This window comes from Seriola aureovittata, chromosome 23 (genome assembly GCF_021018895.1).
Source record: "Seriola aureovittata isolate HTS-2021-v1 ecotype China chromosome 23, ASM2101889v1, whole genome shotgun sequence".
NCBI classification, from domain to species: domain Eukaryota; kingdom Metazoa; phylum Chordata; class Actinopteri; order Carangiformes; family Carangidae; genus Seriola; species Seriola aureovittata.
The window spans coordinates 14,144,144-14,170,104 of NC_079386.1; the positions used below are offsets into that span (position 1 = coordinate 14,144,144).

The window sequence follows — 25,961 nt, forward strand, 5'->3', positions numbered from 1 at the left end:
TAGAGTGCGACATAATTGCCTACCTGCTGTACACCTGCGTCAGGGTACCTGCCGGTTTCATCCGGTAACTTTTGGAAGAAACCAATGGGGAAAGGGGGGGGGGTGAGACTTTTGAGGTATAATCTATGACATAAGTAGAAGAATACATTTGTCTCATAATAAAAATATTCATAACCAGATTTTATGAAATATAATAGCAATAAAATATAATATAAAATAAAATCATTAAAAAATCTAGAGATTTAAAATCTGGTGGGGCTCGTGCCCTCCCTTGCTTGAATGTGCGTCAGGCGTTTGATTAAATGAGCGTTCTTCTCTGCACGTGTGAAATTCACCAGAATGGCTGAACAGCAGAAGGAGCATGCCGTGGAGTTGGACCGCAGTCAGTTTTGCTGTGCAGTATGTCTGGACCTGCTGAAAGAGCCAGTCACCATCCACTGTGGACACAGTTACTGCACAAGCTGTATTAAGGGATGCTGGGACCATGAGGAGGAAAGGGGAAAGTACAGTTGCCCTCAGTGCAGGGAGACCTTCAATCCAAGGCCTGCTCTGCGGAGGAACAACATGCTGGCTGAGGTAGGGGTGATAGTTGGAGAGTTTTTGAGCCACAGTTGAAACTATATCAATCAAGTAATCAATACAATCCCTGACACCACTGAAACATATCACTTATAGCTGGTTAGAAATTGTAATTATATTGGTGATAGAAAAGAGGAGGTCATCATGGCCTTTTGGTTCTTCAAAGCATGTGTTATGTAATCTGGTAACATGTACAACATTGTAAGGGGAGATTTCTGTGGAATGAAGGATTAACACATGGGTGTTTTTCTAGAAAGAGTTGTAACTCACTGCGGACATGTTATTAATTAATTCAAAAACCTGAATGAGTGGAGAAACATGACTAATGCAGATGCTTCCACGCAGGTGCACTGCAAGTGGTCTAAAGATGGCAGCTTCAGTCACAAAGATCATTCAAATGGCTACAGTGTTTCACTATAGGAACAGTGACTATGGAAATCAATGGGAAAGACATCAGTAAACGGGGTTGGAAACTGTGGTTGACACAGTATGCACGCAAGTGATGATTGTGATGGATCGTTCGTCAAATAAGATGTAGTCAAGGAAAGGGGTTTGTGTGTCTGTTTAAGTTTGCCTACCCAAAACTAAGGCCTTTTTAAAATATTTTTTTCAATTCAGATATATTTTTTTATTTCTACAGTTTCAAAAACACCACCTCTGAGAAGCCATGTTGGTTTTTGTATTTTTCCTATTCTCATCAAACTTTGTCGGAGAGACAAACATCAATATCAGTTTACCTGAACCATGAGAAGTTGGTACTGTGTATTTTCTGAACAGACCTAGATTTGGAAACGTGTGAAATTCCTAATCAAGAGTGCTATTAAGTGTAAGAAACCCATTTATTTGCACCTATATGATATCAATCATTTCCTTTTTAAATACAATCTTTAATTGATTTTTGAGCCAATATTTAAGGTCTAATGAACATGAAGATATTAAAAATAAAATAAGGTGTGGAAGCATCTTTCAGTCATTTTCATAGGACCATGTATGTAGGGTAGCTAGAAGGAATGTGGAAGTGGCTTTATGTATGGTCATTTAGTGTATGAAGTTCCAGTGTCCTTCCATGTTCCCTTCATAGATAAATACATAGTTAAAGGCATTGTTTTACCTCTAGGAAAAGAAACATCCACATTGAAGAAGCAGGTTCTCTTGTCTCTACTTATATAGGCCTACATATATACTTGATGTGGTGCTAATCTAATACCTTGTGTACAATTTAGATAACTGTGTACTATAAATTACATGTGATAAACTATTATCCTTAAACCATATAACCTCAGGACTGAATTGTTTGCATGCTTGGTGCTTCCTTGATGACATGTAAGGGCATATACTGATGATTTAACTGTGTGGACATGTTTCAGCATGCATATCGGTACATACCACAGATGCAATACCCATGTCAAATGCCCTCTTTTCCAGTGAGCATCCTGAAAACATGTTTATCCTTTTAGTCCTTGCAACTACCATGAGACAGGAATTCATTAATCATTGAGATACTGAGGCAAAAAATATAATCCTATAATGCATGATTTTCTGCCACGGGTAAAATATGTCTCAAATCTGTGTCTATTTTGAAGGTAAAACAGAGAGGACATTGGCACTTTGTAACATTTAATAAAAGTATATCAAGCAATATAGCATTTTTATGTGCCTACCTGTTACCCCACATCCTATGAAAATGGCTAATCAATGTCACCAAGTCCTGCAAGTCATGTCACCTACAGTATTTCTCACTGCCTTCTTTTTTTTTTTTTTATCATCCCCAGGTTGTGGAGAAGCTGAAGATGACGAGCACCCAGCAGGATTCTCCCTCTGCTGCTCTGGCCTGTGCAGGTTCAGCAGATGTTGCCTGTGATTTCTGCTGTGGGACCAAACCTAAGAAAGCCACCATGTCCTGCCTGACGTGCTTGGCGTCTTACTGTCCAGCTCACCTCCAGCCTCACTACACCGTTCCTGTGCTGAAGACGCACCAGCTGGTCTCGGCTACAATCCCACTGCAGGACAAGATGTGTACCAAGCACAACAAGCTGATGGAGGCCTACTGTAAGACGGACAAGAGGTGCATCTGCTATCTGTGCAGTATAGATGAACATAAGTGCCACAGGATCATCTCAGCAACAGCAGAGAGGGCTACGGAACAGGTAGAAACAAAACTGCTAACAAAAACTGTAGACCGAGGCCTGCAGTTAAACATCTTTTTTCTAGTTTTTATTACAAGTAGTGATATGTTAACACAATGTTCCACTAACAATTTCTTATAGGAAATGCTGATTGTGAGACTAAAGAAAGTCCAGGAGAGAGAAAAGGAGAGAGAAAAGGAGCTGAATGAGCTGAGTCGAGCTGTGAACCATTTCAAGGTGTGGAATCTGTACATCGATCCCCACAACATTAAAACCTCACCCGTTTTATTAAATAATCTTTCAGTCGTAGTTAGAGGGTCATGCACAGTATGTATGCATAAGTTGTATATACAGTACCAGTCAAAGGTTTGAACACACTTTGCCATTCACTTGAATGTATATCTCACCATCTTCCTTGTTATCACTTGAATGGGAAAGTGTGTCCAAACTTTTGACCAGTACAGTATATATGTGTATATATACTGTATATGTGTACTTGTTGTTTCAGTTTGTCGTGTCACTGAATCTGTTTAAAAGGGGAAATAAGTCACATGTACAGGATCTAGATTTTTGTGTTGGGCCACTGGCTTTCTGTCTGAGAGGCTACTGACTAGCAGAGATGCATATTTCAGCCAGGTAACTCTTGTAACTTGTCATACTCCAGGAAGACTAGCTGCCAAGGACTTTGCCACACAGAGAGCATATTTTAAAAGAAATCTTGTTGTTTTTTCTTTGTATAAACAGAGTTGTACCCAGACTACAGTGAAGTCCTGTGATAAGATCTTTGATGATCTGATCTCCTCCATAAAGAAAAGACGCACTTTGATGAGGATGCTAATCAAATTCCGGGAGAAGACTGCAGTGGCTCAGGCTGAAGAGCTGCAGCTGCAGCTCGAGGAGGAGGTCACCAAGCTGAAGAGGAGAGACGCCGACCTGGAGGAGCTTTCTCATACAGACGACGACATTCATTTCATTCAGGTACCAGACGCTGTCAGTGTGGTGGCGAGCAACTTCATGGTTTTTTTGTTTGTTTGTTTGTTTGTTTGTTTATTTATTTCACATTGTATACTTTTTTACTTATGTCGGTTCCACGTGGCTGAGTAATTGTTGCTGTACAGCCAAAGCTCCTCCATCTGTAACTGTGAAACTCATTTTTCTCAGCGACATGGCTGGATGCATTGCCCTAAAGTGACATCTGTTGGCAACATTTTGACATTACAATGTATGATGACTGTACTGGAATATCTTGATTGATTTTTTTGTCTTTCCTCTGGTGTCTGACTTACTGAACTTCCTTCAGACTTTCCAGTCTCTCTCCACCTCCTGTGAATCTCCAGATTTGCCAGCTGGAGCTGTTGTTCTTCCTCAGCGTTCGATCGGAGCTGTGACTGACCGCGTGTCTGAGCTGAGAGAAAACATGGAGAAGCTCCTGAAGGACACATGGCCTGTGATCTCTGCCACAGGTACAAGACAGAAACATAAAAGCAGTTACATGGTGTTTGTATTCAGGTCTGATGATATTTAGGTTTGTTGTTTTTCCTTTTTGTTAGTGGGTGCTGCAGATGTTGTACTGCCGCCTGTGCCAAAGAAGAGAAATGAGTTTTTACTCTGTGAGTAAAAGATTTAATCCTCTGCAGTTTCACAATACACTGATGCATTGATAATGAACTGGATATCACAAGGTTAATGTTAATATTACCTTTGCTCTTCCATCAGATTGCCGTCCTTTAACACTGGATCAAAACTCAGTCTACAAATACTTGTCCCTTTCACAAAAAAACAGGCGGGTGACTCGTGAACACTTTGAGAAATATTATTCTGCTCACCCAGACAGGTTTACAAATGTCATGCAGGTGTTGTGCAGGGAGGGATTGTCAGAGCGATGCTACTGGGAGGTCAGTTGGAGTGGTGGCACTTGGTCAGTGGCAGTGTCGTACAAAGACATCAGCAGAACATATGAGTCCGAGTTTGGAAAGAACAACAAGTCATGGAGTTTAGTGTGTTCACTAGGCTGTTATGTTTTCCGACACAACACAAAAATTGAGTTGGTGTCAGGTCCTAACTCCTCCAGGATCGGAGTGTTCCTGGATTATAAAGCAGGTACTCTGTCTTTTTACAGCATCTCTGACACGATGACTCTGCTCCACACAGTCCACAACACGTTCACTCAGCCTCTTTATCCTGGCCTCGGGCTGAAGAGTGCTGGATCTAGTGTTGGACATTATGCAGAACTGATGAAGTTATGGTGATCAGATTTATATTGAGGCGGGGGTTTTTGCTGCAATTGGCCCTCCAATATAACTGGATACCATGTGATAGATGAGAGGATGTGATTTTACAGGAGTGACCCTGATTTTCTGATCCTGCTAAAGCGCTTAAATATAGTTTTTGCCTTTTGTTGCAGAGTTTAGTCTGTAGCTTTCAGTAGCAACAAGAAATGCTGCAAGAATTGACTAATATTTAGATGAAAGTTGGTAAAACTCTGCAGCTTCAGTCTAGCACTTTGAGTAACAAAAGGCCCAAATAAACCAGTCTCCTCGTTGCAACAGCTCAAACAGTTGAGGTAAAATGGTAGAGAGGTGTGTGTTGGTAAACACATGAGTTAACTGAGTTTTTCCTCTCACTTTTGCTTTCTCAATTGAAACTCCTCGCTCCTTGGGGTTTTCAGATATTTCACATTAGCTTTGCTGAATTTTAAAAATGGACTTTTAAACTATGTGTTTGTTTTGTTTGTTAAATATGTTTGGTTGACTTATTTCACTGTTTTGCTTTTTATTTGTTCTATTTTGATTGCCTGCTTTTAAAATACTTAGTTTAAGATCAAATATCTTGCTCAGAAATGGTGACACTGTCATGAATCAGTTTGTCATCAGTTACTTCAAGCTATATGAGCTAGGCTACAACTTTAATTGATATTTTGTCTTAAGTTATTAACATTATCTGGCACATGTATATGCAGAAGATTATGTTGATCTTTTTTTAAATAAATGATTGATTGAATAAATAAATGCATACACACAACTTAAAATGTATGGTTTACATTTGTGTCTGTTCTGTGGCAGAGAAACCTAAAAGAGAGGATTATTTATTTATTTATTTTTTTAAGTGTAAAGTTTTGAAGTTTTTACAAGGAAAGGCTCAAGTACTGTAAAACTTCTCAACAATTGTCCAAATTATTTGCCACATTTTGCCATTCAAATTAAACGTTTAATTTTTCTGCAGGGCTGTATTATTAGTGCAAAGCTCAGTGTAGTGGTTGTCTTCTGTTCGTGTTGAATGAACAGTCACTTAAAGAGTTTAAAATCTGCCAAGAAAGCAAGCAGCAGTTTGAGGGCGCGTTACTTCCTGGAAAATAATAAGAATTGACAACAGAAGTAAATGCAAACTGGGTCATAAAAATGAAATAGAAGAGAAATGTTACACTGGCAAGACGTTAATATAATGTCAAATGATAAGGGCTATCGTTTTTCGATATTTCAGTGTAGCCTAATATGTGGGCAGAATACAGCGTCCATCGTTTGTAGCACTGAAGACGGGGATTCCCTGAAGGTGCCTTTAGCTGAACTGTGTCACACAGTCTTGACTGAGCTTGTAACACTAATGCGGATATACTGTCGTTGATATGACTCAGTTAGTTTGGTAAAATATAAAAGTTAAATAGATGAAAGAAGGTGAAAGTTTTAATAGTTGTCGGACTTAATGTGAACACGCATAAGGATGAGTTGGGGCAGTACCACTTGACTGAAAAGCCCCGCCTCACTTAGTTCCCTTTTCCGTTCTCAGTTTTTTTTTTTTTTTTTTTTTTTTAAGAAAAAACGAAACTTATGAGCGTTTTTCTCTGCACGTCCGAAACTCAACAGAATGGCCGCACAGCAGCCGGAGCGCGGAGTGGAGTTGGACAACAGTCAGTTCTGCTGTGCGGTGTGTCTGGAACTGCTGAAAGAGCCCGTCACCATCCACTGCGGACACAGTTACTGCAGAAGCTGCATTGAGGGATGCTGGGACCAGGAAAAGAAAAAGGGAAAGTACAGCTGCCCTCAGTGCAGGGAGACGTTCAACTCAAGGCCTGCCCTGCGGAGGAACAACATGCTGGCTGAGGTAATGGCGCGCAAAGTAAAAGTGCCGCGAAAACAGTATGTTTAGATCATTTTAGTTTTTCGTACAATTCTAAGAAAGAGCTCAATCATACAGCTGTCTTTATGAATACACTCCATCCCTGTAGGCAGAAGGCAGTGTGGGATTATGAGGTTTAGAAAATATGCCATGAAAGAGGCTTGGCACTGCATTCTGAGTGCAGACTCTGCATGTTTTCTGTTCTGTACTCTGTTATCTGAAGGATGAAAGCTGTGTTACACACAGACTCTTTGATTTGGTCCCTATGAACCTAGTGGTGGATATTAAATACAAATATTAAAGACTGAAGAAGATACAAAAAACTCTGGAGCAGGTTTAGCTACGACATCATTATGATGCCAAGCTTGGTTGCAGTAAAACAACTGGTGTAAAGACTGATACAGTCCATCGGTTCAGCTATTACTATTAGTTTTTTTTTTTTATTTTTGAATGGCAAGAATTACTCAATATTTTGGCTCCTAACACCTGGAATCTATAGAAGAAAAATGTGCCTTTTTTTTTTTTTCATTGCATGTGCTGCCAGCATGAACCACACCTATTGTGAAGCCTGAGTGGACGCACACTCTATCTGAGGGAAATCAGTATTTCTCACCACCTCCTTTTTTTTTTTTATCATCCCCAGGTTGTGGAGAAGCTGAAGATGACGAGCACCCAGCAGGATTCTCCCTCTGCTGCTCTGGCCTGTGCAGGTCCAGCAGATGTTGCCTGTGATTTCTGCTGTGGGACCAAACCTAAGAAAGCCACCATGTCCTGCCTGACGTGCTTGGTGTCTTACTGTCCAGCTCACCTCAAGCCTCACTACAGCGTTGCTGTTCTGAAGACGCACCAGCTGGTCTCGGCTACAATCCCACTGCAGGACAAGATGTGTACCAAGCACAACAAGCTGATGGAGGCCTACTGTAAGACGGACAAGATGTGCATCTGCTATCTGTGCACTATAGATGAACATCAGAGACACTGTATGAGCTCAGCTGCAGCAGAGAGGGCTACTGAACAGGTAGAAACAAAAACTGTCGTCAGACTTTTAAAAGAGGCCTGCACTGAAACACATGGACATGTTTGTTATTTGTAGTATTTATCCAGTTTTTATTATCAGTGGTGCTTTGTTGTTATGATGTGACTGAAACATTCACAATGTTGCACCGACGATTTCTTTCAGAAACAGCTGATTGTGATTCAAAAGAGAGTCCAGGAAAGATTCCAGGAGAGAGAAAAGGAGCTGAATGAGCTGAGTCAAGCCCTGAAGGATTTTAAGGTATGGAGTCAGTAATATGATCCTCTGTGTGTATTGACCACTACAGTATGGGGGAAGTCTTGTCCAGGTGTTTTGATATGTGGCAGGTGACACTGACCTCCTTTGTCTTCCTTAGTGGACAACATTGTCTGCATCAAAAAACCGTCATAGAAATATTACATATTAATATCATTTTCCACTTTCACTGATTTTTTTTTTAATTCAACATCAGTATTGATCATAAGTACCAAATATTCAATCATTTTCAGGATTTTTAACCCTTTAAATGCCAGTTTGCATAAAGTCACTGTTTTTATGGGAATTTTTTTTTTTTAATTCAACATCAGTATTGATCATAAGTACCAAATATTCAATCATTTTCAGGATTTTTAACCCTTTAAATGCCAGTTTGCATAAAGTCACTGTTTTTACGGGGAAAAAAAAGTATAATAAATAAAAGTTGATATTTTTTTATAATATCAGTCTGGGATAGGTCAAAGATTAGCAACAACATTCATTTTGATACATTATTATTTATTATGCAGTAACATATTCGTTTTTTTATTTATTAGTATTTTGTGTACTCTGCGTATTATAGACATATTACAGGAGGGTGAAATTCCAAAATTGCCCAAAAATACACACACTTGGAAAAATGAAAAGATGATGGAAAAAAAATGTCCATAAGAATGCATACGGGTCAATAACGTACACTGAAATATTGTCTGACATTAATCCCTATATTAACTCCAGTCCATCAGTTTAAAAGTGAATGCTGTTTCCAGTCTAAATGTCATGGCTACCTTTTATTTGTACATAGTGGTAAATGGATTGTGCCTTTTTAATTTTATTACCCTAATCACCTCTATAGATGTCTGTATTTAACTTGTTGATTCAGAATGAGAATGGATGAGATGAGAAGTAAAATTATTGTACAATGACATGTACAAGGTCCAAAAACAAAATCTTGTTGTTTTTTCTTTGTATAAACAGAGTTGTACCCAGACTACAGTGAAGTCCTGTGATAAGATCTTTGATGATCTGACCTCCTCCATAAAGAAAAGACGCACTTTGATGAAGCAGCTAATCAAAGCCCGGGAGAAGACTGCAGTGGCTCAGGCTGAAGAGCTGCAGCTGCACAGAAACATAAAAGCAGTTACATGGTGTTTTTATTCAGGTCCGATGATATTTAGGTTTGTTGTTTTTCCTTTTTGTTAGTGGGTGCTGCAGATGTTGTACTGCCACCTGTGCCAAAGAAGAGAAATGAGTTTTTACTCTGTGAGTAAAAGATTTAATCCTCTGCAGTTTCACAATACACTGATGCATTAATAATGAACTGGATATCACAAGGTTAATGTTAATATTACCTTTGCTCTTCCATCAGATTGCCGTCCTTTAACACTGGATCAGAACTCAGTCTACAGATGCTTGTCCCTTTCAGAAGAAAACAGGCGGGTGACTCGTGAATACCATGAGAAATATTATTCTGCTCACCCAGACAGGTTTACAAATGTCATGCAGGTGTTGTGCATAGAGGGATTGTCAGAGCGATGCTACTGGGAGGTCAGTTGGAGTGGTGGTACATGGTCAGTGGCAGTGTCGTACAAAGACATCAGCAGAACATATGAGTCCGAGTTTGGAAAGAACAACAAGTCATGGAGTTTAGAGTGTTCACCAGGTGGTTATGTCGTACAACACAACACAAAAATTGAGTTTGTGTCAGGTCCTAACTCCTCCAGGATCGGAGTGTTCCTGGATTATAAAGCAGGTACTCTGTCTTTTTACAGCATCTCTGACACGATGACTCTGCTCCACACAGTCCACAACACGTTCACTTAGCCTCTCTATCCTGGCCTCGGGCTGAAGAGTGCTGGATCTAGCACTGGACATTATGCAGAACTGATGAAGTTATGGTGATCAGATTTATATTGAGGCGGGGGTTTTTGCTGCAAGTGGCCCTCCAATATAGCTGGATACCATGTGATAGATGAGAGGATGTGATTTTATATTTTGACCCTAAATTTCTGAACCTGTTAAAGCACTTCAAATATCTTTGTAGTTTGAGTAACACCTTCCAAAGTCGCAAATAAACCATTTCCTCGTTGCAACAGTCCAAGCAGTTAAGGTAAAAGGGTGGAGAGGTGTGTGTTGTTAGACACAGGAGTTGTTAACTGGTTTGGAGTTTCTTTCTCTCACTTTTGCTTTTCCAGTTGAAACTAACTCATTGCTCCTTGGTGTTTACAGATGTGTCACATTAGCTCAAATGTTAGTCTTTGCTGGCGGTTTACTAAATTTTAAAACAGGACTTTTAAAAAGTGTTTTTGTTGGTGAATGTGTTTCAGAGTATTATGGACCTCAGTGGTTATGGTCGATTTATTGAACTTAATATGACATGCATGTTACATGGTTTGCTTTCATTTGTTCTGTTTGGATTGTCAACTTTTTGAAACCCTTACAGGTTAAAATGTGTTTCTCAGAAATGGTGACACTGTCGTGTATATGCAGAAGATTGTTTTGGTTAATTTTGATAATTTTTTTTTTAAAAGAAAGAAATGAATCAATAAATGCAATCACACAACCTGTAAATTTCTGGTTTGCATTTCTCTCTGTTATGTAGCAGAGTCTGAACAGTCTGAAATCTATTACTTGAATATCAAATTTAATAAGTACATCTACAGTATCTTTTGCGGCGTAGTGTCTTTTAGCATCGGGGTGTCCGGAGTTACTTGCTGTGTCTGAATCAACTGAATAATTAGATGAAGGAATTCTGTGTAGGGGGAGGAACGCGGTGTCTCATTACTCTCCTTACCACCAGTTTATGTCTGACTGAAACAAATGCAATATAACACCACAGCATAAATAGAGAGGAGTCATTAGAATATTAATAATCCTCCTCATTTAGGTTTTAAGTGTAAAGTTGATTCAACTCTGCGGTCAGGTTGGATGCTGCAGTTTGTGCTGCTGTTGAAGCCTACACTATGTTCAAGTTCACACGTTTGACTCAAAGAGCTTTACAGTCTGTACAGCATCCGAAATTCATCTCACGTCTTAGCTTCATGAATAGCAGCGTGTGAGTGATGTGCACAGTTTGACCACAAGAGGGCAACTGTGTCTCACTATGTAGGCTGTTACCGCCTGTCTGCTGTTCCTTATTGTTTGGATAAACAACTCAAATACAGTATGAGTCACTGCACAGGTTTCACCCATTAGTCACTAATAAAACAGGCAGGTGTGGTTCTGACTGTGCTGAATTTGTCTTGACACACAAGGACACTTTATGAAAAACAACTGCATCAGTGTAATAGACAGATAATGTGGGCTGAAATGTTTTGACCTTATTTTTATGCATTATTCCTCAAAGAAGACAAACTTTATTTAGTATGACTCCTGAAATGAATATTAGTTATTGTATTTAAACCTGAGGATTATTAATATTATTAAGTGTAAAGTTTTTGTGTTTTTACAATGACAGGCATAAAACTTCTGAACCATTCTCCAAATGATGTGTCACCCAAATTAAAGTGTTTAATTTCCTGCAGGGCTGTATCATTGTTCTTAGCTTTAGGCTCACAGTGTAGCATACACCCACAAACCTATAGAACAGGTTAGTAGAGAGGGTGAGCAGCAAGAATATCATGCTATGAATATTCCATGCTTTGTCAATGAGCTCAGTATTTATTTTTAAAGCAGGTTTGGCAGAGCACATCTCTGAATGTGATCCAATATTCATCAGGCTAGGAGGTGCTTTAATAGGACTGAAGCCACCATGCAGGGCCTGATAATAAGCTGTTCCACCCAGATAAAGTTTGGGTTCTTGGAAGCTTTCTCAGAGTTCCTCATGCCCCAAATAATGGAAGCTACTTTACTCAACAATTTTGGACCTGCAGCACTTCAGTCTTGTCTCTGTAAGTCAATGGAGAAAGTCTTAGTGAATCTACCTGCTTCTAGTCCCACTAAGCTCAGGCGCTGCCCGACGCATGTCTTGACGTCAACATTGGTCTTATTATGATGAGAGATTTCCTTTCCAACACGCCACACACCCTCAATACTGATGGGTGTGTTTTTTTTTTGTTTTGTTTTGTTTTGTTTTACTTATTTTCTATGTGAATATGTCAGACATGATAAAAACTGAATAGGGAATGGTCTTTGCTGACCTTTCCTATTCTGCGCAATGTGACTGGAGAAGTGGTGTACCTGCAGCGCGTGACTCCCCGGTGTGTTGTTGTGTCAGCAAAGTGAACTGCAAAGTGAAAAAAAACTGATTCTGCTCCAGACAGTTGAAACATAAGATAACTTTATTATGCAATAATATTCCTATATTGTTAAACAGTTTCAAAGGTCAACTATGAATATTTTTTTCAAAAATGTATGCAACAGTTGTCTTTGGATTTCTGTGACTGGACTTTTATAATTGTTTGGTCAGAAGAGGTCCAGCAGGGAGTTTGTCACAACTAACATCATATGCAGGATAAAATATTGTACCTTTCTTTGTCTCTGAAGGACTTTTTGGTAAACAAAATGTATATTTATTTGCTCCTATATAAAAAAACTATTGTCAGAAAACAAAAGGGTTAAGATCGTTTCTTATTCGCTGTGTATCATATTTTTTTTTTCATGCTGTCAGTGTTTTCATGGTGTGTGTGTGTGTGTGTGTGTGTGTGTGTGTGTGTGTGTGTTAATGTTTACTGCTACAATTTGAATAAAATCAACAGTATCTCTTGAGTTCTACGGTGTTGTTGTAATCTGTGCTTTAATGAAATGCATTATGTAAGTATGTTGACGTGACACCGATGCTATCTCTTGATGTGGCACATTTCCTCCTGCAGGAGAACGGAGAGAGCAGTCCTCCTCGATCAGAAGACTGATACAGTCGTATCGCACACTGCGCTCTTCAGATTGCATATTACACATGTTTGTCTTCATCTTTTCGCGGTAGGACGATGGCTGATATTCACCATTATCCCGTTTTCTTTGAGTGCCGCAGCCTGCGCGCGGAGCAGAGGAAGGCAATAGAGACATATTTCCGTATTCGTCGCCGATCAGGTGGAGGTGACTGCGGACCACTGAGGAGTGTGGACGATAAGGTCTACAGTATTGCTTTCAGATATGAGAGAGGTAGGTTCAACGACATTAATCCATTAATCAGTATTCATCATTAATATGATCGTGGACTGTCTTGTAATGGTCAGCGCCGTGTATCAAATAATACATTTATTTTGATTTTCGATTAGAGGATTTAGCACAGTTGGGGTCTAAAGAAGAAAGATTTTGGACTGTAAGTTTAAACCAAATGTCCAAAGGTCCACGATTCCACTGATGCAAATGGAAATTTGTGAGATAGGATTCTGAACAGCGAAATCATTTAGTTTCACTTTCAGCGGAAAACGAAACTTAACAAACAGCTGCCAGAGATGAGGCTTTTAATAGTAATCATAAACAATTCATCTTCTGCAAAAGACAAGTCAAATACCATTTTTCATTCAGCTGACTGAATGTACAGTGGCTACACGAGGAAGTAAAATCAGCTGTGGTCCATAAAACGTCATTGCATGATAAGCAAACAAATGACTTGTTGAAGTGGTGCACGCTGTGGGAGACGGGTTTAAACAGCAGCATTGTTAACTGTAGCCCACTTGCATAAATGGAAAGTAGGAGATTTGAGAGAAATCTGAAAATAAGGAAAGACAGAGGACAAAATAAACCCATTTTTTTCTTCAATTTGTTATTTTCTAACAATAAGTGAAAAGCCTGTGGTTTATGTCAAAGAGGAACAATTGTATTATTTAAAGCTCATGATAATTTCACTTTTCCTTCATAGATCAGCAAAAAGTCCTGGAGAGAGGCGAGCATGTTGTGCAGCTCGCAGATGGTCCTCTGGTGTTCACTGTCCGAGGCAGCCTGGACCCTCACACCCCATCTCCCATCACTCCAAGACAGGATACAACAGCTTCAGCACAGGTTAGTAAAACAAAGTCACTGTCAGTCAGTCAAGGTTGTCTATTCAAAAAGCACCTTTAAAAAATAATACAAATAAAATACAACATTAAACTGCTGTTATCATTATTTGAATGCATCTTTCCTTTTAACACAGATCCCACAGTCTATTCCTGCCTCAACTCCTCCACCAAGTGGTGAAGAATATGAACTACGACCTGATACTTACCTCCTACGTTACCTAAAGGAATGTCCCGAGGCCGGGGAAGAACTAGAGAAAGAACTTGCTTCTGTGGCCTGCTCTGCGCAGCTTTACCCAGAGGAGAGCATGGTTTTAGTCAAGAGTTTAGCCCAACCTGGTGTTGTAGATGAAGGTAGAAACTGGAAAGCTGAGGTAGACAAACTCTTTGATGCCTACCTGTGCCACTATGAGGTGGACCCTCACAAAGTCAAAGCTTTGCTTCAGTCCTGTAGTTCTCATCAGACCACAGATGAGGTGAAGGTGTACAGTGAGGGTGGGCTGGTTGTTGTGGTTGGGAAACGTTCTCAGGTGAATGCGAGGTTGATGGATGTGGAGGAATCAACTGTTAAACATCGAGGGACACACTCAATTAAGAGGCAAACCAGCATTTGTAGACTGGGTGAGGCCAAACTCCGCCTCCTCTGGAAAGAGATTGAGCATGGTGTGGGACGAAATTTTCCAGGAGTTAAGGTCACACAGGGAGATGCAGGTCAGGTAGCTTTGGAAGGTTCTGTGGAGGATATTCTTAAGGCTGGAGATTGGATTTCTGAGAAGGAGAATCTGGTGTTAGAAAGGACAGTTTCTAACATGAGCCCACATCTTCTGGCCTTCCTACGGAAGGCTTATGGAGGTCCAAGGATGCTAGGTGACTTTTTAGGGGTTGGTGACAAGGTGGAAATAGAATTACGAGACACAGAGCTATGTGTCTTCTCCCACTCTGCTGATAAACTGGATGATGCAAAAAAAGCACTGCAGGGTGAGTTCAAGGAAGTAAAGATTAATCTACCTACCTGCTCTGCTGTGCCATCTGAGCTTCGGGAAAAGCTTATGTCCAAGAAGAATGAAATGAACAAAGGGCAATGTAGGGCTCAGGTCTTTTTTGGCTCAGACAGCGCAGTGTGCTTACTGGGTCATGCCAGAGAGGTTGAAGAGCTGGGTGAAACTGTTAAACAGTTTCCTTTGCAAAGCACAGTCCATCTCCCTTTCCCAGAGTTAGCACAAGAGTTACCAGAATTTCTGCAGCAGCATGGTTTTGACTATTCAGGGGTTACCGTCCATCCTTTAACCTCCTCCTCTGGACCCATGGTGGTACTGGAAGGTCCATCCAGCAAGGTGACTGAGGTCAGGGACAGGCTGGGTCTATTTCTAGACTCCCTTGTTGAGGATAGAGTCACCACTGACCTATTGCCATCTTTGAGTTTGAGTGGAGGTAACACATTAGTTGCCAGCTACAGCCTTTGTGATGGGCTCCAGGTGCTGGTGTGTCAGGGTGACATCACCAAGCAGGATGCTGATGCCCTGGTTAATGCTGCTAATGAAGATCTGGACCATTGTGGAGGTGTTGCTGCTGCACTGAGTAAAGCAGGCGGTCCTGAAATACAGAGGGAGAGCAATGCCGTAGTAAAGTATATTGGGAAAATTCCTACAGGTGATGTGGTAGTGACCACAGGGGGGAAGCTTAACTGCAAGACACTGCTGCATGCTGTTGGACCTGCAGCTGGAAGAGCAGGTGGCAGGGAAAGGTTCTTACTTGAAAAAACTGTCCAGTCTGCTCTGAATTTGTCAGAAATCATGGAGTTGACGTCTATTGCCATGCCCTGTATCAGCTCAGGTGTGTTTGGCGTTCCTCTCACTGTGTGCTCTGAGGCTATTGTAACTGCTGTAAAAAGGTTTGGTAGTCAGGGAGGGCGGAGTCTGCGCAGAATAATCCTGATAGATAACAGAGGAGAGGTGGTGAGGGCCATGCAGGAGGCATGTGACAGGCTTCTCCAAGGGATAAGTTCTGGAAACACTACACCAAGTGAGAATGTGGAATACCTGATGGGTGCTGCTGCCGCCCAAGACACAGCGAAAGAAGCCAATGCTGGAGATCCCCGAGATGGTGTCCATGTTCAGATTGTTCAGGGAACCATTGAAACCCAGGAGGTGAAAAACTTTTCTGAAATTTTAAGAAAATTAATCAAACCAACTATTCAGACTAGAGACTTAGCTGTTAATTGAACAACAAAGCTCAGCTGAAGATAGAGCCCAGTATGGCTTGTCTACACAACAGGCATTTCAACCTCATTTTTAGCCTCAACCATGGTGCTATTTTTAAAGGGGAAAATATTTATTCCTTCCTTTGAGTGAGTAAAATGTGAAAGAATGAAAAACTTAGATAATTTACATAAATTGAAAAAAAAACTATAGAGATCAAGCCTCAACACATCTCCTGCTCTCCTCCTAGGTGGATGCCGTGGTGTCTCCTATGGTTGGCCATAATCCTCTTTCTACCCGTGTTGGAAACACTTTGTTCGAAATGGTTGGATCCCAGCTGACTGCTAGGTTTAGAGAGGAAGCAGGAGAAGATACGCTGCCTGGTGATGCAGTTCTGGTTGAGAGCTTGTCTGGACTTCCATCTAATGCAGTGTTCTTCCTCAACCTCGCTCCCTGGGACAATGACCCAGAAGGAACTGCAGTCGAGGTGAAACAGCAGAGGACTGTTTTTATTTGTGTCCAAACTTTTGCTGTCTCTATCTGAGAACACTTTGTCAGCAACTGATTCCCAGTGTTTCCTGCATCTAGCCTCATTGTATTCTGACCTTTTACAGATTCTGAGACTGGGCATCAACACGATCCTAACTTCTTGTGAGAGTAGAGGATTTGCATCGGTCACTCTCCCTGTACTCGGAGCTGGGATTGCCCTGCGTTTTCCTAACAGTGTGGTAGCCAGGATTCTACAGGAGGAAGTTCAAGCATTTATACAGAACCGAGCCAGTAGAACGCCATTCCTGGTCCGAATTGCCATCCACCCAAATGACACAGAGGTTAGTGAGGGAATGGAAAGCAGCAGTGCAAATATTTACATATATTATATAATATACAGAATGATTACAGGCTTCTCTGATTCATTTTGAAGAAATTAGTTTTTCTTCTATTTTAAAACCATTGAGCTATAAACATCAGCTCAACATCTTTTTCTGCATCAGATGAGCATAAACTGGAATTGGTATTAAACGCTATAGGTCTTTGTCTCTGCAGGCCTTCAAAGAATTCACAAATGATATTCATCAACCAGACCAAGGTGGGTATAGATATAATGTGAAAATTTTCAATTCAGTCCTATGGCAGCCGTTGTTGGTGTTTTTCTTCTCTGGTGACTCAACTTTTATTTGCTGATTTATTCGGTCAGTGTTATAAAATGTCTGCAACTGCTGTAATGACTAATTCTACGTGCTCTATACAAATACTATCACTAAAAGTTTTTTATTTTTAAATATTTTATTTATTATATCTTTTATTTTCCAAATAACTTAAAATAAAGCAAACAAGCAAAGACAAATGTACTTAACAGGGTCATTATTCTCCTCTAGTGTCGACTACAAAGAGGATTGTCCTGCTGGGAAAAACTGGATCTGGGAAAAGCAGCCTAGCTAACACCATAATAGGAGAGGAAGAAACGTTCACCACAAACCATTCTCCCAACTCTGGAACAATTATATGCCAAACAGAGACCAGATCTGTCAATGGAAGAAGCATCAATTTGATCGACACCCCTGGTTTCTTTGATGCAAACAGGTCTGAGGAGGACATGAAGCCTGAGATATTGAGTTGTATCACAGAGTGCGCTCCTGGGCCTCATGCTTTTCTCATTGTGCTCAAAGTGGATAAATTCTCAGAGCAGGAGCAGGATGTCATCAGAAAAATACTTCAGTATTTCTCTGAAGATGCTCTGAAGTATGCCGTGATTGTCTTCACTCATGGTGACCAGCTCCCTAAAGGGAAGACAATTCAAGAGTTTGTCAGCCAGAATAAGAATCTGAGTGATCTGGTGAAGAAGTGCGGCGGCCGCTGCCACGTCTTTGACAATAAATACTGGAAGAACAAACAGCAGAAGAACTACAGGAACAACCAGTCCCAGGTAGAGGATCTTCTTAACACAATAGACAAGTTGGTGATGGAAAACAATGGAGGCTACTACACCAACAAGATGCTGCAAACAGTGGAGGAGGAAATAAATATAGAAGCGGGCCACATTAAACTGTCATCAGGACACCTGTCACCGGAAGAGGTCAGAAAACAGGCTAAAACTATTGTGTCTGATAGGTTTTTGGTCAGACTGGCAGGGACTGCAACAGGAGCATTATTAGGAGCTTTTTTTGGTCTGGCAGGGATGGTTGGATTAGTTATCACAGCTGTGAAAAACATTACGTCACCCCTGAACTTAATGAAAAACATTCCAGCATTGAGAGGGACAGCCACAACAGCAGCGGCAGTAGGAGGAGGTGAGGTAGCAATAGCAGCTGGAGCAGTGGTAGGAACAGCCTGTGTTACAGCAGGTGGAATAATTGGTGGTAAGATTGGACTTGATGCTGCTGAGGGAGCGAAAACACCAGGTGAGGCAGCACAGATGGCATATGAGGCTGTTGTGGACAAGGCAAAAGCCACTTGGACGCAGATCGAACAGATGAAAAAACATTAGTATCACATATTATTACTTTGTTATTAGGTTGGTATGTTACAGTTATACCTATGTACACATCTACAAGACAATAAGCAACATTAGCATTAATTTGTCTTGTTTCTGGCCACCTGGCAAATGTTTATTCAGCATTCACTCTCCTTTTAGCTCTGTTTTTGATTCCACCTACTACGGAGGAAAATATTCTGCTCTTTATTTGCTAAATGCGCCACTATGTTCACCAGCTCGCCGCTATCATTGTCCGTCTGTGAGACCGCTGCAGAAACAAAGTTGACATGCATTCGCGGCACCAGAAAACCTAAACAATAACCTTTAAAGAGACTCAAAAGGCTCCACAGAACTGAGGGGAACTGCACGGTTGGGTGATGATGCTTTGTGGGTTTGTTTCAGATCATGTATACACAACCGATCCATTGTTAGTTATAAAAAAAAAAAAAAAAAAAAGATCAGTGCAGCTCTAAAGGGACTAATTTTTGAGGGCTGCGAACTACAACAGAATGAAAACTGAAAATGGTGGAGGGAAATGTTAACGCTTTAAAATCAAATCTCTGTTATTTCTACTTTTGTAAATGACTTGTAAACTTTTGTAATTGTCATTTTAATTGACTTTTGTAATGCCATCTTTATAAATTGATAATGTATAACAAATATCAATATGTTGTAAGCAAGACCTGATGTATGATTTGTTCATTATTAACAGGTTCATGCAGTTAATGATTTATCATTATATGACAGTGATTGTTTTATAAAATGTACTCTAACTTCAAGGTGTTGGATTAGGATTCTTTTTTTCCACTCAGCTCTTATATTAAGTAAGCCATTGTTTATTTGTTATAAATCAGATTTTCAACAATAAACGCAATGATTGTTTTTCTCATTTGTTCATTTTGTTGTTATTAAAGTGTCGAGCTAATTTACCTATTTATTATGGGATTTTTTTTTAAACTGCACCGGTGAGCTCTGTTCACAAGGGGGCTCCCTAAAAACCAAACACAAAACAGTTTAATCAGCAATAGCATTTATTAACACCTTATACACTGGATGCCGTTGTGGGTGAGTTTGTAATGTAATACCATCTCTGATTCCACAAGGGGGCACCAGAGGTCAAGCTACAGTGCTTGACATTTTGTATTTTCATTCCCTTTACAACTGTCAGGATCAACTACTGTCCGCTCTCACTGACTTTGAAGACATTAACATGGTTTCCTGATAAGTCTGTAGCACTCCTCGGCTCCTTCATGGACTTTTATGTCCTTTTAATGCAGATTTGTGTAAGTTCATTGTAGATTTGTAGATTTTACCTAAGAGGATTTTCCACAGTTGGTTAATAAAGTGGTCCGGCAGTCCTTGAGGGGGTTCCAGGGGGTCCCCAACAAAAAGGGGAATCATTTATTTTCACTAGGATTCCATCCATAAGTAACACAATGACAGAATATATGACTAATGTGATCATGGGTTTCAATCACTTTGACATCTAAAAGCAAAAGTCTTATCAGTTGGGGGTCCGTGGTCTAATTTGTGCTTGACGTGAAAAAGTGGGTTAATATATGAGAGCAAAGTTCATTCTTATTCAGAGAAAATGTTCTTAAGCTCACGGACTTTGATTCTTTTAAATTTGTGATTACCCCAGATTTATGGTGTTTGTATTTGTGAACCCTGGACGTGAGCTGATGCCTTTGTGGAGATAGATAAAGTAGGCTAACTATAACTGACAACAACAACAAGAAGTTTACATTCAGCAGCAGTTCAAAGGTCATATAATTGTAGAATTAAGATAACAGCTTGTAAAAAGCTATCAACAAGCTGTTATTAAACTACATATAAAATATGACCTTTGTTTTACAGCCTCAAACACAGATAACGTGTATTTTTACAAAATCCTGTCCTTTTCCTTATTTTACCATTTTGACCCTTTGCACCCACAATAAAGTTGCTAGAAATTTAATAAAAAGAAAAAAAAGAATGATTAAAATCCAAACAGAAAGAGGTCTTTTAATCTTTTGTATGGATTAGGCTCCAAACACTTCCCATCATTGTGTATATGACTGGTCCCACAACTCGTGACAGAGGCTTTCTGTTAAGGAGTCGACATCCCAGACCTAATTCAAGATAATCCTAATGACATTACTTTGACATAATCAAGGTTATTTTAAATATTCCCCTCAGAGTCACAGAAGGCGTTATACAATTGTCTCCAAAGGCTGATTAGCACTAACCATGATCTTGGTGTGTGAAACTGCTGTGTGACCCTTTAACTAAAGTTATTGGACACTGAACCTCCCACTGCTCTATTTAGCCACGCCTCTTCTGGGCAAATCAGGAAGTCACTCCTTCCCCCCCAAGTGATTCAGACACAAATAAACTCAGGAACCCTCCTGTCTCCATGTGCTGCTGCTCGTCTGTAAAATGGCTGACAAACAAGAACGAAGGCAGCATGGAGACGAGCTGGACCAAGAGCAGTTCTGCTGTTCAGTATGTCTGGATCTCCTAAAGGAGCCGGTTACTATCAACTGTGGACACAGTTACTGCAGGGGCTGCATTGAGGGTTACTGGGACCAGGAGAAGGAGAAGGGAGGGTACAGCTGCCCTCTGTGCAGGGAGACCTTCAATCCCAGGCCTCTTCTGAAGAGAAACAACATGCTGGTTCAGGTGATGGGGGAATGATCGTACAGACAGACTTTACATTGTTTTACGTTTGTTACATAAACGCTATATACTTTTTATGTAAACGTACATGTACTTAAACCGATGGTGTTTGGTGTAATGGTGTTTTTTCTCCCGTTTTTCTGTTGCCCCATATGTGTCTTCACAAATTAAATCCTGGCAGTTATTTCTTGTTTGTGTTGAAAAACCTATTTGTACTCAATTTGGTAAAAGAACCATTTTTTTTGTTTTTTTTTAATGAGCAGGATATTTCAAAAGTTAACATATTTCAATTAAATAACAACGGTTTCCTTTTTTGGTGTCAATCAAGTGATATTTGTAGGACAGTTTTAGACAATCTCACCTTCTTTTTCCATAAATTAAGAAAACAAACTTTCATATTTATATTTTGACGCAGATTAAAGACTGATACATCCTCTGGGCCGGGAGAGGACAAAAACAAAATTCAGGCCGGGAATGTGACTCCATCCCAGGCCACCCTCACAAACAATCCGACCGCTACTTCTGCTGGCTAAAATTACATGTTAATAATAAATAAGAGGTATCAGACTAGTTGCACATTACTCAACTGATCTGGGCCACTGTTACGCTGATATTAGCCTTTTGCACATATATCAATATCGGTGTATTTGTTGAAAAACGAACCATGAAAATGTCTAGAGATGCCGAATTTGAGGTCATTAAAAGGAACAAACAATGTTACTTTATATTATGTGTAAAGTGTTACTTAATCCAAATATCTACAGTGGGAATGTACTTTTTCTTGGTCTTGGTTATTCATGACTGCCCTCACTCCTTTCCCCAGGTTGTGGAGAAGCTGAAGATGACGAGCACCCAGCAGGCTTCTCCCTCTGCTGCTCTGGCCTGTGCAGGTTCAGCAGATGTTGCCTGTGATTTCTGCTGTGGGACCAAACCTAAGAAAGCCACCATGTCCTGCCTGACGTGCTTGGCGTCTTACTGTCCAGCTCACCTCCAGCCTCACTACAGGGTTGCTGTGCTGAAGACGCACCAGCTGGTCTCGGCTACGATCCCACTGCAGGACAAGATGTGTACCAAGCACAACAAGCTGATGGAGGCCTACTGTAAGACAGACAAGCAGCTTGTTTGCGCTCTGTGCACCATAGAGGAGCATCGGGACCACAAAGTGGTTTCTGTTTCAGTACAGAAGGCTGAAACAGAGGTAGAAACAAAATCTCTCTGACTAAAGCCTGTAAATCTGACGCCTCTGTACTTGCCTTTTCGTATTTGTACTCTCTCCTTGAGCTGCTCCTGACATGGCAAATGTAGTCTTAATTATCTTAATTATTCTGATTGAGCATGAGCTCCTCGAGTCTCACTGGAAATAATCATGCTTTCCTCTTTGCAGAATCTTCTTAATTGGAGCCGTAAGAAAGTCCAGGAGACGTCCCAGCAGAGAGCGAAGGAGCTGAAGGAGCTGATCCAAGCGGAGAACGATCTCAAGGTGTGAGAAAACAAAGAGTTTGGGAGTACACGAGGGAGTAGCAAGTTGTGAACACAGCATTGACATATTATCACCTTTCTAAGTTCATATGCTCATTTTGTAGCAAATAGTTGCTTGGTTACACACCTAGAGTCCAATAGTCACTTTCTTTTAGCTCTGTTTTTGGTCTCCATCAACTTTTGAGGGGAACATCTGGTTTGTTAGCTGCTAAATGCTCCACAAGCAGTGAGAATGAACCAAAAGAATTCAGCTGGAAAGAGCTTTTACGTTTGTTTCACATTTTCATTTCATTGTTATAATGTTGATTAAAGTCCATTTTGCTCAAAGGAATTCTCTATAATCTAATATCAAAAGTTCCTGCTCGTGAATGAATAAATAATCAGTGGCATTTGACTGAAAATGATTGCAAGGTCAAAGGTCAGCACCAGTTTCCGCACTGGTTTTATCATGTTGAGTAACTTTTAAATCAAAAGCTTTGTGTTGCAACAGATCTCTACCCAAGAGGCGCTGAAGGACTGCGACAGCATCTTTGCCAAGATGATCTCCTCCATGAAGAGAAGACGTAGTGAGGTGAAGCAGCTGATTGAAGGGCAGGAGAAAACGGTGGCGGTGCAGGCTGAGGCGATTCGGCTGCAGCTGGAGGAGGAGATCGCCAAGCTGAGGAGGAGAGACGGCGAACTGGAGCGGCTGTCGCATGCTGACGACCACATCCATTTGATACAGGTACAGGACGCTTCTCAGTGGCGTTGTTGTTGTTGTTGTGTGATTTACAACTTTATGATTAATATGATTTGAATAAAGAGTTTCCTGGAACAGTTCATCTTCACTGTGGGAAAGGGCCTGCTGAAAATGGCTCTATCTACTGGCTGGCTTTTTAATAACAGGTGACAATGCTTAAAATGAAAGTAAAATTAATCTTAAGTAGAAGCCAGGGTGTTAAGATCACTTCCCACTTCTCAAGTGAAACATATGCTTTTGGACAAAATAGTATGTTTTCTGACAATAACTACATCTTGGCAATGTTGTTTGTCTCGTTTCTCCTCAGATCTTCCAGTCTCTCTCCACTTCCTGTGACTCTTCAGACTTTCCACCTGCTGCTGTTCCTCCACGTTCCCTCAGAGAAGTGACGGACTGTGTGTCTGAGCTGAGAGATAAACTAGAGATTGCCCTGGAGGAAACATGGCCCAGGATCTCTGCCACAGGTAACATAAGCAAATATGAAGCAAATGACTTTAAATCAGATAATCGGTTGAAGTCATGAAATGGAAATGACTCTCTGTTTCTTTCTGACAGTCTCTTATGTTGATTTCTCACTGCCACCGGCACCAAACACCAGAGAAGAGTTTTTACACTGTAAGACATTCAGTTGAACTCTTTCTACTTCCACGCAATAATCTTTATTTCCATTTTGGCAGGGGGGTTGATTGTTCATACTGACCTTGTTTTCCCGGCAGATTGCCGTCCCCTCACACTGGATGTGACCTCAAACTACGCGTATCTCCACCTGATGAGCGACTATCGCATGATGAAGCCTTCACCCAGCCCCTACTCTGCTCAGCCAGAGAGGTTTACTAAGTTCCCGCAGGTGCTGTGCAGAGAGGGATTGTCTGAGCGGTGTTACTGGGAGGTGGAGTGGCACGCTCGCACGCTCTCTGCAGCGGTGGCGTACAAAGACATCGCCCGAGCGTCGGATGACTCACGGTTTGGAAACAATGACAAGTCGTGGAGTTTGGAGTGCTCAGCGAATGGTTACTCGTTCCGGCACAATAATGTAGAAACGGCAGTGTCAGGCCCCCACTGCTATAAGATCGGAGTGTTCTTGGATTATAAAGCAGGAACTCTGAGTTTTTATCACGTCTCTGATCTGATGGTTCTGCTCCACAGAGTTCACACCACGTTCACCCAGCCTCTTTATCCTGGGCTCGGGCTGAACTATGAATGGTATGATATTGGCGTGTTTGCACAGCTTGTCAAGTTAAGGAAGTAGATGTTTGTGTGTGTGTGTGTGTGTGTGTGTGTGTGTGTGTTCTGCACTGCAACATCAATTACCACTGACATTTTGACAGTCTAAAAAACTGTATTTGAACTATTTAGCACATAGCTCCAGAGGAGACATAGAGGGGAAATATTATAGATGTGATGGAAGTAAAAAGATGGCAAATGTTTTGCACATAAAAAATCTTTTATACAATAAAATATTTACTTCTGTTAACTGCTCTGTCAGTGTAAAGAGGAAGTAATGTATTATCTAATCTAATTAACACTCTCTCAAAAACAGATTTGTTTTCTTCCTCTCCCATACATAGTCATTTCCTTCATGTGCCTTGCACAGCTTTGTAATACTGATATATTGGTATTAGAAAATTTGCCACCTGTCTGTTTTTGTAGATCAGATGTAAACACCTGTGATTAAAGGCTGAGTCCATGCACTTCCACACTTTGTTTTACAGCAACACGGATTTGTTTGCTTTTGCCGGACGGTTGAGCGTGATCTGTAAAGATGTTTATCCGGAGGGTTTTCATTGGTAGCAAGAAAGAACGGAACAGCTTGCAAGTTATTACAAGAGATCAATCACTGAAGTGTTTTGGAATATGTGGAAATTTTACTTGGAATCTGGTCAAACTGACACATGCAACATCAGCACAAATGATCAGATGCTGTCAGCTTCGGTTACTGTAGCTGCCTATGGACAATGATTGACAGGACTGAATGGTTTACCTGTGAATTGAATTGGATGGAAGCAATGCATGTTGGTGGCTGCAGGTGGGATGGTGCAATGTTATTTATTGTTTATATTGAAGATTTTTTTCTGGTTTATTTTCACGCTGTACTTTGCACTGTAATCCTAAACAGAGAGAGTCTTGGTTTGAAGTTACTGTGTGAAAGAGAGACCACCAAAATAAGAAGCCAAACAATAATAAAAATAAAGAGAATTCTAAAGAAAGATATTCATGTCTGTTTGTGAAACACACATATTTGTGTCTGAATGTTAAATGTTTAAAGGGTTATTTCATCCAACACATAAACTATTCTATATACTATATATTTTTCACTTGCCCTACTTACAAAGATACACATGACTGAGACTGGTTTGTATTGATTGGGCTCAGCCCCTCAGTCTTAA

General features: G+C 40.6%; 3 protein-coding genes across 5 annotated transcripts; all 3 read left to right on the plus strand.

Moving 5' to 3' along the window:
* The first annotated feature begins 336 nt into the window (after positions 1-336).
* Positions 337-11,081, plus strand: LOC130164411 (E3 ubiquitin-protein ligase TRIM47-like). Of its 2 annotated transcripts, none has more exons than XM_056369138.1 (7): positions 337-576; positions 2,352-2,726; positions 2,847-2,942; positions 3,450-3,683; positions 4,006-4,168; positions 9,292-9,351; positions 9,458-11,081. In XM_056369138.1, the coding sequence occupies exons 1-7, from the start codon at positions 340-342 to the stop codon at positions 9,910-9,912; spliced, it is 1,620 nt and encodes a 539-aa protein (XP_056225113.1). In that variant the 5' UTR covers positions 337-339; the 3' UTR covers positions 9,913-11,081. The 2 variants fall into 2 exon arrangements, with proteins under 2 accessions (XP_056225113.1, XP_056225112.1); XM_056369137.1 differs by lacking the exons at positions 9,292-9,351; positions 9,458-11,081 and adding exons at positions 4,256-4,315; positions 4,422-5,717.
* Positions 6,514-25,781, plus strand: LOC130164410 (E3 ubiquitin-protein ligase TRIM47-like). 2 transcript variants are annotated; one of them, XM_056369136.1, is made up of 7 exons: positions 6,514-6,803; positions 22,180-22,554; positions 22,741-22,836; positions 23,326-23,559; positions 23,882-24,038; positions 24,130-24,189; positions 24,291-25,781. In XM_056369136.1, the coding sequence occupies exons 1-7, from the start codon at positions 6,567-6,569 to the stop codon at positions 24,821-24,823; spliced, it is 1,692 nt and encodes a 563-aa protein (XP_056225111.1). In that variant the 5' UTR covers positions 6,514-6,566; the 3' UTR covers positions 24,824-25,781. The 2 variants fall into 2 exon arrangements, with proteins under 2 accessions (XP_056225111.1, XP_056225110.1); XM_056369135.1 differs by lacking the exon at positions 6,514-6,803 and adding an exon at positions 21,034-21,359.
* Positions 12,905-19,627, plus strand: LOC130164409 (protein mono-ADP-ribosyltransferase PARP14-like). The gene is made up of 7 exons (XM_056369134.1): positions 12,905-13,188; positions 13,892-14,031; positions 14,165-16,174; positions 16,476-16,712; positions 16,840-17,055; positions 17,270-17,312; positions 17,602-19,627. The coding sequence occupies exons 1-7, from the start codon at positions 13,014-13,016 to the stop codon at positions 18,708-18,710; spliced, it is 3,930 nt and encodes a 1,309-aa protein (XP_056225109.1). The 5' UTR covers positions 12,905-13,013; the 3' UTR covers positions 18,711-19,627.
* Positions 25,782-25,961: the final 180 nt, after the last annotated feature.

Excerpts from the sequence above, each read along its gene's own strand:
- LOC130164410 (XM_056369135.1), top strand. The coding sequence starts at position 21,117 with ATGGCTGACAAACAAGAACGAAGGCAGCATGGAGACGAGCTGGACCAA. Across the intron at positions 22,555-22,740 it reads TACAGAAGGCTGAAACAGAG|AATCTTCTTAATTGGAGCCG; the intron begins GTAGAAACAAAA and ends TCCTCTTTGCAG. Across the intron at positions 24,039-24,129 it reads GCCCAGGATCTCTGCCACAG|TCTCTTATGTTGATTTCTCA; the intron begins GTAACATAAGCA and ends TCTTTCTGACAG.
- LOC130164411 (XM_056369137.1), top strand. The coding sequence starts at position 340 with ATGGCTGAACAGCAGAAGGAGCATGCCGTGGAGTTGGACCGCAGTCAG. Across the intron at positions 3,684-4,005 it reads ACGACATTCATTTCATTCAG|ACTTTCCAGTCTCTCTCCAC; the intron begins GTACCAGACGCT and ends AACTTCCTTCAG. Across the intron at positions 4,169-4,255 it reads GCCTGTGATCTCTGCCACAG|TGGGTGCTGCAGATGTTGTA; the intron begins GTACAAGACAGA and ends CCTTTTTGTTAG.
- LOC130164409 (XM_056369134.1), top strand. The coding sequence starts at position 13,014 with ATGGCTGATATTCACCATTATCCCGTTTTCTTTGAGTGCCGCAGCCTG. Across the intron at positions 13,189-13,891 it reads TGCTTTCAGATATGAGAGAG|ATCAGCAAAAAGTCCTGGAG; the intron begins GTAGGTTCAACG and ends TTTCCTTCATAG. Across the intron at positions 14,032-14,164 it reads ATACAACAGCTTCAGCACAG|ATCCCACAGTCTATTCCTGC; the intron begins GTTAGTAAAACA and ends CTTTTAACACAG.